General features: G+C 44.7%; 1 protein-coding gene across 1 annotated transcript in view; it reads left to right on the forward strand.

Moving 5' to 3' along the window:
• The window catches only part of plekhh2 (pleckstrin homology domain containing, family H (with MyTH4 domain) member 2), a 110,982-nt gene extending 95,260 nt beyond the window's left edge, over nucleotides 1–15,722 (forward strand). The window contains exons 18-29 of the mRNA XM_084321634.1: nucleotides 83–195; nucleotides 1,981–2,160; nucleotides 2,566–2,663; nucleotides 5,834–6,011; nucleotides 6,694–6,849; nucleotides 8,646–8,743; nucleotides 9,801–9,942; nucleotides 10,915–11,051; nucleotides 11,291–11,420; nucleotides 12,257–12,343; nucleotides 12,754–12,903; nucleotides 13,753–15,722. Of these exons, the coding sequence (XP_084177760.1) occupies nucleotides 83–195; nucleotides 1,981–2,160; nucleotides 2,566–2,663; nucleotides 5,834–6,011; nucleotides 6,694–6,849; nucleotides 8,646–8,743; nucleotides 9,801–9,942; nucleotides 10,915–11,051; nucleotides 11,291–11,420; nucleotides 12,257–12,343; nucleotides 12,754–12,903; nucleotides 13,753–13,938 (1,655 nt within the window). The 3' untranslated portion in view covers nucleotides 13,939–15,722. The remainder of the gene's footprint in view (nucleotides 1–82; nucleotides 196–1,980; nucleotides 2,161–2,565; nucleotides 2,664–5,833; nucleotides 6,012–6,693; nucleotides 6,850–8,645; nucleotides 8,744–9,800; nucleotides 9,943–10,914; nucleotides 11,052–11,290; nucleotides 11,421–12,256; nucleotides 12,344–12,753; nucleotides 12,904–13,752) is intronic.
• Nucleotides 15,723–16,172: the final 450 nt, after the last annotated feature.

The following is a 16,172-nucleotide window of genomic DNA, read 5'->3' on the forward strand; positions in this document are numbered from 1 at the left end:
CTCTCTTGTCTCTCTCTCTCTCTCTCTCTCTCTCTCTCTCTCTCTCTCTCTCTCTCTCTCTCTCTCTCTCTCTCTCTCTCAGACTCTCAGATCTGGAGACATCCCATGTTGTGTTTCAGTAAGGAGGGCCTGCTGTCTCCTCTCACCACTCTTCCCTCGCAGGCCCTGCAGACTGAGGCCATCAAACTCTTCAAGGTGCCTCACACACACACACACACACACACACACACACACACACACACACACACGCACACACACACACACACACACACACACACACACACACCACACACACACACACGCACACATGCACACACACACACACACACACACACACACACACACACACACACATTCACAGACATTAGATTAGATCAGATTAGATTCAACTGTATTGTCATTGCACAGGGTACAAGTATAGAGTACAACAAAATGTAGTTAGCATCTAACCAGAGTGCAAAGGGGCAGTGAAGTGCATTGTAATGTACTTCGGGTTCCTGAGAAGCGCTTTACAAATACAATGAATTATTATTATTATTATGGAATGTAAATTATATTATGGAAAAATATGGATATGAGTATAATCAACAAACTACACGTACACATTTACAATACATACAATCATACAGACAGACACACACACACCTAAATATATTGACTTTTGACAGTGTATGAATGGAGAGGGACCCTGTCGGCCACCCGCCCCCTGCGGACGGGTGTCCCCCAGGGCTCGGTTCTAGGACCCCTTCTCTTCTCCCTCTACACTAAATCACTGGGTAACATTATCACATCTCATGGCTTCTCCTATCATTGTTATGCCGACGATACTCAACTCTTCCTCTCCTTCCCTCCCTCAGATATCCACGTCTCTGAGCGGATCTCGGCCTGTCTGTCCGACATCTCCGCCTGGATGACGACCAACCACCTCAAACTGAACCTAAGCAAAACAGAATTGCTCCACCTGCCGGCCAAATCCTCCCCCCTGACCGACCTTTCCATCACAGTCGAGAATGCAGCTGTGACCGCGTCCCCGACCGCCAAGAACCTTGGTGTTGTCCTCGACGACCTGTTGAACTTCTCTGCTCACATCGCAGCGACAACCAGAACCTGCCGATTCCTCCTGAGCAACGTCAGAAGGATCCACCCCTTCCGGACAAAAGAAGCCACCCAACTCCTCGTCCAATCAACAGTCATCTCCCGCCTCGACTACTGCAACGCACTGCTCGCTGGCCTCCCGGCCACTGCCACTAAGCCTCTTCAACTCATTCAGAACGCAGCGGCCCGCCTGATCTCAAACCTACCGAAGTCGGCCCATGTCACCCCACTTCTTAGGGACCTGCACTGGCTCCCCATTGCTGCACGAATCCGCTTCAAGGCCCTCGACCTAGCATACCGTGCGGCAAAGGGAACCGCTCCCGCCTACCTCCGGTCAATGGTCTCTAACTACACACCCTCAAGACCCCTACGCTCTGCATCTTCTGGCCGCCTCAGACCTACTCCTATCCAAGCTCCGGGAGGGTCATCAAGGAGAAGTCGCCTATTCTCAATCCTTGCCCCACAATGGTGAAATGAACTACCCACCCCAGTTAGGACAGCCGAAACACGTCCAATCTTTCGCCGTCGACTAAAGACGCACTTCTTCAACCATTATCTGAATTAAAAAAGAAGAAAAAAAATCTAACCCTAACTAACCGTACTGTCATGCACTTGTCCTAATAAACTAACCTACACTGTAGCACTCAACACTTTGATGAACATTGTTACTCAGCTGATAGAGTTGTGCCCTTCCTGATGGCTTGTCGTACAGAACTTGTAAGTCGCTTTGGATAAAAGCGTCAGCTAAATGACTAAATGACTAAATGTAAAATGTAAATGTAATGGTCATTTAAGGGCAAGGAACCAAATGATACTTTAAAAATAAATTATTATTTATTTATTTATTTATTTGAACTTTCTCTCACCCCGTCTCTCTCTCTTCAGACCTGTCAGCTCTTCATCAACGTGGCCATCGACGCTCCGGCCATCGACTACCACGTGTCCCTGGCCCAGAGTGCTCTGCAGGTGTGTCTGACCCACCCGGAGCTTCAGAACGAGTTTTTCTGCCAGCTTATCAAACAGACCCGCAAGAGGCAGCCGCAAGGCCAGCCCGGGCCCCTGCAGGTACACACTCTCACCACTAGGTGGAGGTATTACTATGTTGTTCATTCCTATGGGTTATACGCGTTCGGCGTTCCCAAACCTTCAGGATTTCCAGCCATGGGCTCCCTGCTTGATATGGGATTTTCCCAGTTACCACAATGTGAGAAGATATTTGTCGTTGGATTATGATTTAGTACAGAATCACTTAACATTTTCTATTACATAAGTGGAGAGATGAACCTACGACTATAAGGTGAACCTATAGACACCATTATACCTTCTCAAATTGTACTAACTTACACTAAATCAGACAATATTGAAATATAAACTATTTGTAATTTTGCTGAGGACCTTCTTGGATCTAGACCATACTTTGGGAACAGCAGGGTTATTTGACAGTGTGTTTTCTATGGTGTTCTTCTGCAGGGCTGGCAGTTCCTAGCCTTGTGTGTTGGACTGTTTCTCCCTCAGCACCCTTTCCTATGGCTTCTCCAAGTCCACCTCAAAAGACATGGAGACTCCAGGTGAGCGCACCACACACACACACACACACACACACACACACACACACACACACACACACACACACACACACACACACTCACACACACACACACACACACACACACACACAGAGTCATCACTGAAATCTCAGATTTTACAAGCGTGCTGCAGCACTGGCACTCTTTCTCCACCCCCTAGAGAAATTTTTTGGAAAATACTACAGTATTAAAGGGGACATGTTGTAGTCATTTCCACCAAGTTAATGTAGGTCTTTGAGGCTATTTTTCTGGGGGTAAAAACAATGTGCATTATGCATTCTAGCAGCCTCTATACCCCTCGAGATCCAGCAATAGCATAGAAACATATTTTAGGTTCAACTTTAGTTAGAAAAGAGAAGATTTATACATTTAGACATTTCATACATGCAAATTTTTCCAAGATCTCTTCACTCACACACACACACACACACACACACACACTCACGCTCACCTGCCTTGTGCCTCATTTCGGAGTTATTTAATAATAATACAATAATACATTTATTTTATATAGCGCCTTACATAGCGCCTTACACACAAAGCACTTTACAGACATTGCATTATAGTACATGGACAAACACAGTACATGGACAGACACAGTACATGGACTTTAACGTTTAGACACAAACAAAACACACATTTGAAATGTTTATTTATGTCCACATGAACAGAAGTACAAGGAAGCCTCATACAAAGGACATAAACACTGCCAGTGCAGTCAGAAAGTATGAAAGAAGAACAGTCAGTTACAAAGTGCATGGATGGCAGAACGCTGTTACATACAGTATGGCTGAACTACTTGTCAGACACATCGGACACGAATCATCGGTAAAGGAAACAACGCCTCCTCCAAATTGAGCGGCTTCCTATAATAGCTGATACTGAGCAGTACCTTGCTACACACACACACACACACACACACACACACACACACACACACACACACACACACACACACACACACACACACACACACACACACACACACACGTCAACTGTGTGCATCGACTGTGGCTGCAAAAGAAAAGAGGGAGGGTTCTTGTCACAGCTGATCTGTAGAAACAGCTCTATGTACATATTTAACATTTTCTCAATGTTGAGACAACCCCTCATACTCTAACAACAACACAGGAAAAGGCCATTTTCACACCAGGCCCCTTTAACACAACCTGTAATCTGCTGGTTCAGTGGCCTATCTATTAACTCATTCAGCGCCAGGGATTAGCCGGGTCCCGTTGTAGCTATGCCACGCTTAGATAGGAGTGCGTCACCTTGTTTGTAGAGCTATATCTGTATTCTATATTATAGCTATGGGGACAATACTATGGTCATTTGACACTAACTTTCTTCCGTCCAAGATGCAACAAAGAGAGAAAAAAAATTCACGCGTTATCCCGTGGTGAATATAAATATAATTTCAGAGTGATCCGGGATAATTCCTGGGAAGCGAGTAATAGGGCGCAGCGTGAATTCTACTATAAGCGTTGGCGTTTCTTGCCTGGACACACTACTATTTCCAAATCAAATGTATATAATAGGTATTATGTTTCATCATGAATGCATGAAAGGGGGGGGGGGGTCGTTTTTTTTTCTGGATGGATATGAAAACATTGTTGGATCAAGCTGAAATTGATGTCGTCGGTGGTATTCCAAAAAGAATATTCCAATTGTCTGATTGTGATTTCCAGTATTGGTGTCCATCTGGTCCCGGACATAATTTGGCACAATTTATGGATTGAGTGTGCCAGATGTGTTTCGAAGTGCTCGGATGAAGCGACTTACTCAGCTCCGTCTAAATATACAGCCTACAGAACATTGTTAGAGTGTGCTCCAAAATAATTGGAGTCAAACAGAGAGACCTAGGTTCTCTCTGGACGGACCACGTGGTCAAGAAGGGGACGAGCATCAGAAATCAACCTCTCCATGCTCTGTCTCAGCGGTTTTCGCTGTTGCCTTCTGGCCGCCGTTATGACATTCCGTTGAGTAGTGAAGGAATCTATGTTTTTCAATGTGTATATAATGTAAAATATCGGTGGATGACAGCATCTACTCATAGCCATCTCAGAGGAGGAGGACAACAGAGAGAGAGTGCGTGTTAGCAGCAGACTGATAGCAGCAGATGAGGATTTGGGCTGTGCTGTTAACATCAACAGCTGATAGCCACAGCGTCAAGGTTACTCGATCTGGAGAAAGTGCATTACCAAGCCACAGCGTTTGTTTTGGGGTAAGAGGTGCGGTAATATCAACATCGCCGTTGCTATAGTGATTTGGGTCAAGAGTGGCGTTGCCATAGTAACAGTCACGAGAGAGAGGTCAACATTGCGAGACTTGAAGACGGTAAGCTGTGGGGTCTTCAGAAGACTAGTTAGATTGAGACACGACGCACAATCGAGCAGACGCGCTGATCAGAGACTTCGAGATCCCTCCTCACCCTCGCTGGGTGGGGGAGGGGAATATGCCACATCATCGCTAGCTTCGGCTAACAGGGGAGGTTTTGGCCGACGACGAGGCCCAGAACCATTGGACTAATAGCATAAGAGACGGTAGAGAAGAATGAATTAAGACTGTTCAAGGACATTACAGAACGGTGTTTCCATCTGGTACAGAGGCTATGTTTATGGAATAAACAACGTTTTTCCAAGAAAGGTACCACGTTTTCCAGTGTCGAATTCTTCTGATTACGGATAGCATTAACAGGGATGAAACAGTTGTACAGCCAGTATGAGAAGGTCGACTTCGGAGTAAGAGATAAACACAACGCAGAAACTTCACGAACACAGGTGACGAGGTGATACTGGCTGATTATGACCAATATCTTTCAGTAGGACCAACCGTTATGCTAAATCTTTTGTCCCCTCGGCTATCAGACAGTATAGCATGGAATGTTGTTGTTGCTCTGTTGTCGTTGAGATGTGTTTGTTACTCGTGCAAAGCTACAATATGAATTGCCCCACATGGGATCAATAAAGTTGTCTGAATCTGAATAATTACAGGATGGGTCAATTACTACAACGACTAACACTGTGAACACGCACATTATTTTGGCTGTCGCTCTACATTTGCACAACGCAAATGACCCAGTATCCCATTTGCCCGGCCCTGTATTTGACTAGACTTTGCCTATGATCTCCCTCACTTCCCTCACCCTATAGGACCGAGGTAGGGAAGTACGCCATCTACTGCCAGCGCTCGCTGGAGCGAACCCAGCAGAAGGGGGAGAGACAGGCCAGGCCGTCCCGCATGGAGATCTTGTCCATTCTCCTAAGGAACCCCTACCACCACTCGCTGCCCTTCAGTGTGCCCGTCCACTTCCTCAACAACACCTACCAGGTGAGACGCATCATCACAGTGGGACACAGGCGTACAGGTTCATACGTGGGGCCTGCACGGAATCTGTGGACGAGAACATGTACATCTTGAGTCTCGACCCCTTTTCCTGACCCTCCAATCTCAACGGTCGCTTCCCTCTACATCTGCACATTCGACATTCCCTATACGTCCGGGGGACATGACGATTTCAGATATTCAAGTCAAGTCAGGTTTATTTGTATACCTCTCCCCCCCCCCCCATATCCCAAATAATAAAATGTGGGGGCGCCATAGCAGCATGGGGGAGGGGGGAGGGGGGAGGTACAGGGATGGGCATGGTGATAGTAGAAATACATAAATATAGACGATAAAATTGGATCTGAATATACAAAATATGAGAGAAAATATTATAAAAATAAACAGTGTAAAATAAGAAGGTCTGGTAACCAAAAACGCAGATACAATGTTCTCATACTTATGGGCAGACAGACATGTGCATACACACACACACACACATGCACACACATGCACACACACACACACACACGCACGCACGCACAGAGGATCTAAATTTTCAGAGGATCTAATAAGGATCTAATAGGATCCCTCCGAGTCATAAAATCCAGTGATACACGAAGAGGAATGGGGAGATTTACTTGAGTGTGGACATGTATTTAACTGACGGACAGCGTCTTGTCTGCAGGTGGTGAGCTTCGACGCGTCGACGACAGTAGACGAGTTTCAGAGTCGCCTGAACCAGGACACTGGTATCAGGAAGACTGGCCAGTCAGGGTTCAGCCTCTACACTGACGACCCCACTGGACGAGACCTGGAGCACTGCCTGCAAGGGGGCATCAAGGTCAGGTTAACACACACACACACACACACACACACACACACACACACACACACACACACACACACACACACACACACACACACAACACACACACACACACACACACACACACACACATACTCATATACACACACACTATACAGCAGATATACACCCATGTACATACCCAGTGCCACACACACACACACACACACACACACACTGCACATAGACACATTTGTATACTATTGTATATTATTACTTATTACTTATTACCTTTTACTTCTTACGTTTAGCATTGTATTTGATTCTTTTTGTATTTTATTTTTTTATTATTTTTTAAACAAACACATAAACAAACATGACAACACACGATTAGATATACAAGCATTGTAAAACAGTGTACATCAGTTAACTCACCGTTTGGATAAATGTCTTATACAAGATATACCCCTAATACCTGCTATCTATTCCCCTACACAAATTATGCTCTTGCTCGCACCCCCCGCCCTGGACCCCCCAATGGATAATCCATCCATTATCCTTCGCTCCTAACCAGACACTACCATTAAATGCTCGCTTTTATTCTCTCCACCACTTCTAACCACATTGTCAATTTGGATTCATTGAGACCCAAAATTCTTGCTGTATATATTTCTAGATAAATCACATCGAGATATGTAAGAATCCAGACCTTTCGGCACATTTTTTCCGGTTGAAACCATCGTGATGCTATCAGTTTTTTAGCCACTGTAATACCAGATAAAACCAATCTCTTTTGCTGTATAGGTACTGCATATTCAAAAAGATCATTCAGCAGTAATATAGAGGGGTGTACAGGTATATTCAGAATTAAGAGATTTGATAATTGCTGGGTCACTTCTTCCCAGAATATCTTAACTGGTGGGCAGTCCCAATACATGTGCATAAATGTCCCCTCGTCCCCATTTGTACATAAGGAGCATTTGGAGTCTTGTTTGAGACCCATTCTGTTCAGTCTTATAGGAGTCAAGTATGTCCTATGAATATAGTTAAGATTGATTTGTTGATGGTCCGGGTTCCTTGATGCAAGTCGAACATTTGCCCAGGCTTCTTGCCAATCAAAATCTTTTTCTAGGTCTGGTATATCCCTCCTCCAAACAGAGTCTAGGTGGAGGGTTTCATACGAAGCCGTTAGTAATTGATGATAAAAATCTGATGTATTTGATTCTTATGACTTTTTTCATCATGTTTATCTTTTATTTTATTTATTTGTATTTTGCACAATCTAGGCGGGCATGGCCACCTACATCACACACACACACAAATATACTCATATACAGCACACACACACACACACACACACACACACACACGCGCGCGCACACACACACACACACACACACACACACACACGCACACACACACACACCCACACACACACACACACACACACACACACACACTCACTCCCTTTACAGCAGACATACACCCATGTACTGTATGTATCCCAGTGCCACACATACACACACACAGCCACATACGTTTGAATCATATACTGTGAGGACATTTCATCGGCTTACATTCATTCCATAGCTTTACCTCTAAGTTAGAGCCTCTAACCACCAAAAACCTGGCCCTAATACCCCCCCCCCCCCCCCCCACTTCTATCGCTGACTTGAAAAGGGTGTGGAATGTTGCCTTCACAAGGAGGAGCACAGGAACATGCACATTAATACAAACACCCAAAATACTTTCAACAGCTTGTTTCAGTCAAGTGATCTCACTGCACTAAACACAAAATACTCCTCTATTTCCTCCTATCATCACATACACAGATCTGTGACATCATCTCCAAGTGGGAGCAGGCGTCTAAGGATCAGCACACGGGCAAATCGGAGAACACCAGAACCGTCCGCCTTACTTACAAGAACAGGTAGAGAGGAGGAGCAGGACATCGTGGTGCACTAGGGCTGTCCCCGACTAAGCATTTGGATGGTCGACTATGATAGGCCAAAATTTGCCGTTAGTCGACTATTGGTCGACTAATAATAAAAATACAAAAAATAGAAAATAAAAAAGTATAATATATTTTACATTTTTCTTTTTCTTTTTCCTCTTTATCATTGCATTTGGGCTGTGGGGGGTGCTTAATGTCTGAAGGAGTCGACGGAAGGCTTCTTGTTCTCTGCAAAAGCATGCAATTGGTCCACTGATGGATACATCTTGATATTTGTCTAGTCTAGTGTGTGTTCATTAGATGGGTGAAATCCTCTTTCAGTGCCTCTGTGCCTGTTTTCGTAGGCAGTTAGTCTCTGGTATGCGTGCCATTAGCGTTAGCCACGCTTCTAGTCCTCTTTTCTTTTGGAAAGAATGATAAAAATAAAAATAAAAATGATAAATTTTTGATAAAAAATTTTTTACTAAGAGGTTGGCAGTCGACTACGGCTCCTTTCGACCGATTAGTCGACTAATCGACTAATAGGGGTCAGCCCTATAGTGCTCCAATCACCACTAACTATAACAGGTTCACAAGCAACACTCCAGATAGAGTACAAAATATTTTGGTGAAAGACATTCAATTGCAATATAAAAGTCTTTGGTGATTAGACTCCATCGACGTGATGTGATGAGCGGCAGCGTTCGGTTCCCTCAGATTAAGAGGATCAATGACTGACTCTGATAGGATGAATGGGAAGAATGCTGACAATGAATGAACTGATACACATGCACATTGTCTTCTTGGCTGAACTTACGCTGCACTACACTGTAAAAAAAAAAAATCACAGGAAATTCACTGTATTATTTTATAAGTATTTGGAAACCATTGATGCCAGACATTTACCGTTTTCTTGCAGATTTTTTTCTTACAGTGTACATTTAACTACATTTGTCTCTCTCTCTCTCTCTCTCTCTCTCTCTCTCTCTCTCTATCTTTGTGTTTTGTATCTGTGTTTCTCCCTCCATCCCTCCCTCCCTCCCTCCCACCCCAGGCTGTACTTCTCTCCCCAGGCGAGGGGTGAGTCCGAGAGGGAGAGGTTGCTGATGGCCTACCAGACCAATGAGACCATCGTAGCGGGTCACTTCCCCATCAACAAGGAGCTGGCACTAGAGATGGCCGCCCTGCTGGCGCAGGTCTGTCTCCAGGGAACACACTCACATCCCTAAAACACAAGTACCTGACGTCCTAAATGTGTTGGCGGGTGTGAATAACTGCCGTCGGTGTTGTAAGTCAAGTCAAGTCATTTATTTATAAAGCACGTTTAAAAACTCAAGAGCCAACCAAAGTGCTGTACAATCAGAGCATAAAATGTCATACTATAAAATACTCAAATACAAAAAGGCACAGCAGGACAAGACAGTACATTCAGAGATTAGGACAACAGTAGGCCAACACGCGGATAGGGGAGCACAAAGTACAGTATAACTGTAACACACAGGGGACAGAGGAGCACAAGAAGAGATACAAATCTACTTTTTCTCCTCCTTTTTCTGTGATTTTTCTCGCCATCCCAATTGACCTCTCGTGCCAATTCTCCCTCCCCTGTCCTGATCGTTGCTCGCATGTGCCCCCCACTGGCCGGTTGTAGGGAGGATAGAAGCCTGTCACATGTCCCCTCCGATACATGTGCAGGCAGCCTGTCACATCTTTTCACCTGCCAACGCGGACTCTCCTTTGGCGAGGAGTAACGTGTAGGAGGCTCACACTGCCTCCGCCATTTTCCTGACTTTGCTGTGCAGGCGCCCCAACCGACCTGTAGGAGTTGCTGTTCACAACGACCAGACTACCACCCTTCGACTTCCCACCCGCTAACTCTGCCAATTGAGTTAGTATGACGGCCGGCCCAAGCCGGAGGCAACGCCGACGGCCGGATTCGAACCCGGTGTCTCTTGCGTTGGTGACGAGCACAATGTCCGCTGCGCCACCCAGCCGCCGCATGAATGGGATATTGTATGGCGCAGTGCAACTTGCCAAGCCTTTTGTAAACTAGAGGGAGAGAAGAGTGAACAATATGCTGTATATCCTGCATATTCTGCAACAACATGTACCACACCCGAAAAGCCAACATGGCTGTAGGCAGACGCTGACTTTATCCTTGTCCCCAGGTGGAGTTTGGGGATTTCGAGCGCCCATTCTCCGCCCCTGGAACCGCCCAGACCAAGTCCAGCCAGACCCTCAAACAGGTTCTGGAGCGGTTCTACCCAAAACACTACCGCAAGACCATAACAGATGACCAAATCAGGTAGTAAACCATACTGTAGATGAGAATTGACTGGGCATAGTTCTCACCAGGTTTGATATATGTTTTAGGTTTAATTTATTAGCAGAGTTGGTGAAAGAAGGAGTGAGTAATAAAATCATAGTCGGGTTTAACAAGGTGAATAACACTTAACTGAGTGGAAAACAATTATTCCATTGTCAACATAAATAGATGACAGTCATTCTTCATTGATTGACGGGCCTTCCTCCACCCTCCTACAGACAACTGGTCCAGCGCCTCTCCACCCGTTGGGCCTCCCTCAGGGGCCGGAGTTCACCTGAGTGTGTCAGGATCTACCTGACTGTGGCTAGGAAGTGGCCCTTCTTCGGGGCCAAACTGTTTGAGGCCGAGGTGAGTGAGTGAGTGTGTGTGTGTGTGTGTGTGTGTGTGTGTGTGTGTGTGTGTGCGTGCGTGCGTGAGTGAGACAAAGCAAGAGGACTCTCTCGCAAGAGGACTCTCAAAGCTGTGTTTGAACTAGTATCAGCCCCACAGAGATAAACAGTGGGCTGTTATGTGTGTCAATATTAGCTCTTTCTAATAAAGAACTTATCTGAAATTAGTTGGTACTGTAGTGTACTCAGCAATATAAGACCTTAACCCTTTCACTACCACACCACAGAAGGTTAACCTTCTGTAGTGTGGTTGTGAAAGGGTTAACCCTTTGTCGTGTGACAGTGAAAGGGTTAACCTTCTGTATTGTTGCCGTAAACGGGTTAAGGAAAGCTTGAATAGAACATCATAATGGCCTTTACATTAATAGTATGTATTACCCCATCTAAGGTCTATTTACGTTAAAAGGCCCAATCTGTCATCCAAATGTTGGGGGTGACAGTGGCTCAGGAGGTAGAGCAGTCGTCGGGTAGTCGGAGGGTTCCTAGTTAGATTCCCGCTACTCCCAGCGGTGTGTGAGTGAATGGGTGAATGTGAGGAACAAAATTGTAAAGCACCTTGGATAAAAGTGCTATATAAATGCACCATTTAAAATGTAAAGAAATGAATAGCCCCACCAGCAAAATAATTTAAAACAGGAATAGAAACGTGTCACCGTTTTCATAGTTGATTGAATAGGCTAACATTAGACAACAGGTACAGTGACTGTGTATTTTTTTATAGTGTAGGACCAAAGGACCTGAAGCTATCTATAACAGTGTTGGTCAATCTGTCTTTGTCTGTCTTTCTCTCTTTAGTCAATCACACCCTCTCCAGAGCAGGGTGTGCGTGTGTGGCTGGCAGTGCACGAAGACGGCATCAGCGTGCTGGAGCACAACTCTATCGTAAGCCCCTCTACCTCCGTCTCAGCCACCTGCTTTATTAGCATACCATCCCTGTGACTTAAGGCCCCAGAGAAAACGACAGGCTCAACACAATATTTACAATTCACATAACGTGTAGACCATAAAATACTCTCTCTCGCACATTAGCCATCGCATATTTCTGTATAGCTGACTCTACATATTTTTGAAAACGTGTGTATCTCTGTACAATATTTGCACACCTGCGCTGTTGATATTTATGATGCAATTCACACTCAAAGCCCAATCAGAAATCCGGTTGATATATCATTTGATGCAGGTATGTCAGGTCAAGCTAGAGCAAGCAGGTAATAATTAGCTCAGTATGTTGACCTGGAATGTCCCCATGGCATCCGGTGATGCTATCTATGGTATGTCTGCTGTCTCTTCAGAAGCTGCTGGTGTCCCATCCTTATAAGAATCTGATGACGTTCGGAGGCTGCAAACAGGACTTCATGCTGGTGGTGGGACAGAGTATTGGTACAAACGCCACCAAAGACAAACCCACAGAGAAACATCTCTTCGCCATGACCGCCTCCAAGGTTAGTGTGAGACCGCCAACACACACACACTTGTTTTACTATACTTGTGAGGACATCGTATTGACTTACATAAATGTCCTATCCCCTTACGCTGACCTTAACCTTACATGCTATATGCCTAACCCTATTATCCTTTAGCTAAATATAATTTTAATACTAACCCTAACCTAAAACCCTAAAATCTTTTTTATTTATTTTTTTTATCCACTTTTTCTCCTTATTTAAAAAAAAATTCTCCCATCCCAATTTCGCCTCGCCAATTCTCCCTTCAATTCTCCCCTCCCCTGTCTCGAACGTTGCTAGACTATGCCTCCCACTGGTCGGCTGCAGTGAGGACCAAGCCTTGCATCACGTGTCCCCTCCGGTACACGAGGAGGCAGCCGTCGAATGTTTCACCTGAACAGCGCGATCTCTCAGTGGCGAGGAGTAACGTGTGGGAGGCTCACGCTGCCCTCAATACTTCTTGATTCTGCTGTAGAGGCACACCAACCGACCTGTAGGAGTCGCTGTCCACAACGTCCAATCCCCACCCACTGGCTTTCCCACCCCTAACACTGCCAATTTGTGTTAGTATGAATGACCAGCCAAGCCGGTAGCAACGCCGAGAGCTGGTCTCGAACCCAGCATATCCTGCGTTAGTGGCGAGCGCCTTGCCCACTGCGCCACTTAGCCGCCCACCTTAAACCGATAATCTGTGTTTTTTGGTGTGAGGCTCAAAATGTCCTCACAACCCAAAAATGCTCTCACATAAATGCGGTTTGTCAAGTTGGTTCTCACAAGTAAAGTGAAGAAAGTACACACAAACACACACACACACACACTGAGACCCCTGTTTTATTTTATTGACAGATCAGGGAGATGACCCTCCTCATCTCCAGTTACATCAACAGCGCCCATCAGCAGAAGGCCGCCGCCCACCATCTCTCTGCCCCAGCCCTAATGGTGGCTCAGCCTTTCAATCTCAAGAGCAAAGAACTGAGGAGCAAATCACCACCTGCAGTGGGCAGACCCAGCAAAGCACCTACTCTGCTGTGAGCACAGTGTGTGGACAGAATTAACACTACATCATCAAGGCCTGGAGGACTGTAAGAGGAAAGTCCCTGAATTATCTGAGTTTAATTCACGTTTGGTCCTTCTTCAGATTTAAAAATGGCAGCTTGATTCCCATGCTCTCATGTAGGAGTGCACAGGTACACTTGTCAGAGAACTGTGTCTGTTCCTAAGTCCCCATTGAAAGAGGTAGTGACCAGGCAGCTCCGGTGTAATGATTTATAAGATGGTACAATGGCCTGTAAAGCAGGAACTGAAGTGACTTTGTTCAGCCGCAGCTTCCCGGGACATTTTCGGTCTCTGTTGTGTTTCTTTTTGCATGCTGACAGCAACGATTTATCGGCCAACCGAGTTAACATTCTGAAACCTTTCATTCCATTTTGTTTCAGTGTGTGTGGCGTTATTTGCTTTTTAAAGAGGTTCATTGAAGGAGGTACTTTTAAGTTATTTCACTTTTACCAAGTATTTCCCTATTCAAGCATCATGCAAGTCATACAAAAGAAACCAACAATAATGCTTTTAACAAAGTATAAGAGGATATCTGTTTCTGATGCCTGCCCATAGAGAATATAGTGTGACACTTTCACGAAATAAAACAAAACAGACAGACTGACCAAGTTGTTTAACCTTGTCGTTGTGTAATGAAGGATACTGTACATTTGGCTGTTGATGAAGAACGCATTGATGATACATTAACCATGGTGGCTGGCCTTAAAGCAGAGCTGGCCTGTGTGATTATATAATTTAAGGAGGCTTACGAATTAAAAAATAAAAAAGGCTTTTGGAACGTTATGTGGACTGTTGGCAATGGGAACGTGTCTAATGGGTTGATTGATTGTTAAAGATTGGGCAAGTCAGGTGTGTTGGGAAAGACTACGGCTTATGAGAGAAGAGAGATGTTGGTTTTTGTTGGTTTTTGTAGAGAGCTGGTTGCACCCTGGGTGTCCTCTGAGTTACTGAGTAGCCTGGTGTGTGGTGAATCCTTAATCATCTAAAAATACCCCTTTACTTTGCCGGGTCGAGTGAAACCCTCGAACAAAACCAAAGTTGGCCAGTTGCTTTCAGTTAACTGTCTACATCAGTGTTGCCATATGGGAAATGATAAGTTGTTGCCCCATCGTGTTTAGCAAGTCGTAACAAAGAAAGCAAAGGTGTACACAGACAGGGTGTGACAGCCAGGAAGGTTCTGAGAGAATCTGACAGGATATGGCCTCTGTGGCCCAGTTAATCCTTTCTGCATGAAGGCATTAAAATGTTCTCCTGTTTAGTACTTTGATATGCTTTTAGAGGCATGCTATTTTGATTTGTTTTGTTTTGTTTTGTTTACCCTTATTATTTCCCCACGAGAGAATATGGACTTGTTTTAATTATTGTTAGGTATTATATTTATTTCTCATATGAAATAGTTCTATGTAAAATATGTCTTTACAATAATTGTCATAATCATCATACAAATGTAATATTTGAATAAACAAATTAACAGACAGTTGCTGGTTCCAACAAGTATAAGGATCCCTGTGACAACCTGCGCTCCCTTCATTACAATAATCCGTTATTGTCATAATATAATAACATAGACCCATTTCCCAACCTGAGCAGAAACAATAACATTGGTACAATGGGAATCCATGACACAATATTCCCCAGGGCCGTCTCACAGCTACCATCCTCCCCATAATGTTTGTCCTGTCTCCTCATTGGTAGCAGTGTGAGTGACGCTCAGATACCTGCAATAGGGAATGCTGGGAACTGGCACACCCTCATTCCAGGTAGCTCTACACTGAGAAGGGGTGGGGGATGGGAAGGACATACGACACCCAAACTTGTCTGTACTAGCTCCAGAGGCTTTTCCTTTGCGTTGCCTTGGAGATAGGCGTGTAGGAACTAGGAAGGACGTAAGGGAGGAAGGGAGTGAGTAAGGCAAAGGGAACGAAGTATGGTGAAACTGATAAATGATTAATAACGAAACCATTTCAATGACCCTTGACGTACAGTAAATATCCATAATGAAATGACTGACTGTTGATCATTTAAAAATAAATAAAAAGGGGAACAAAGAAATGGAATTGCAGAGAGGAACTCTATATCCATGTCCATACATTACATTTCCTGGATATATATAATCTCATATAAGGATGCAAGATAAAAATGTACTACGAGGTTCGGGGGGGGTCATCAAAGAGAAGCCGGCTATTCTGTCCTTGTTCCACAATGGTGGA

This window comes from Notolepis coatsorum (genome assembly GCF_963971535.1).
Source record: "Notolepis coatsorum genome assembly, chromosome: 9".
NCBI lineage: Eukaryota > Metazoa > Chordata > Actinopteri > Aulopiformes > Paralepididae > Notolepis > Notolepis coatsorum.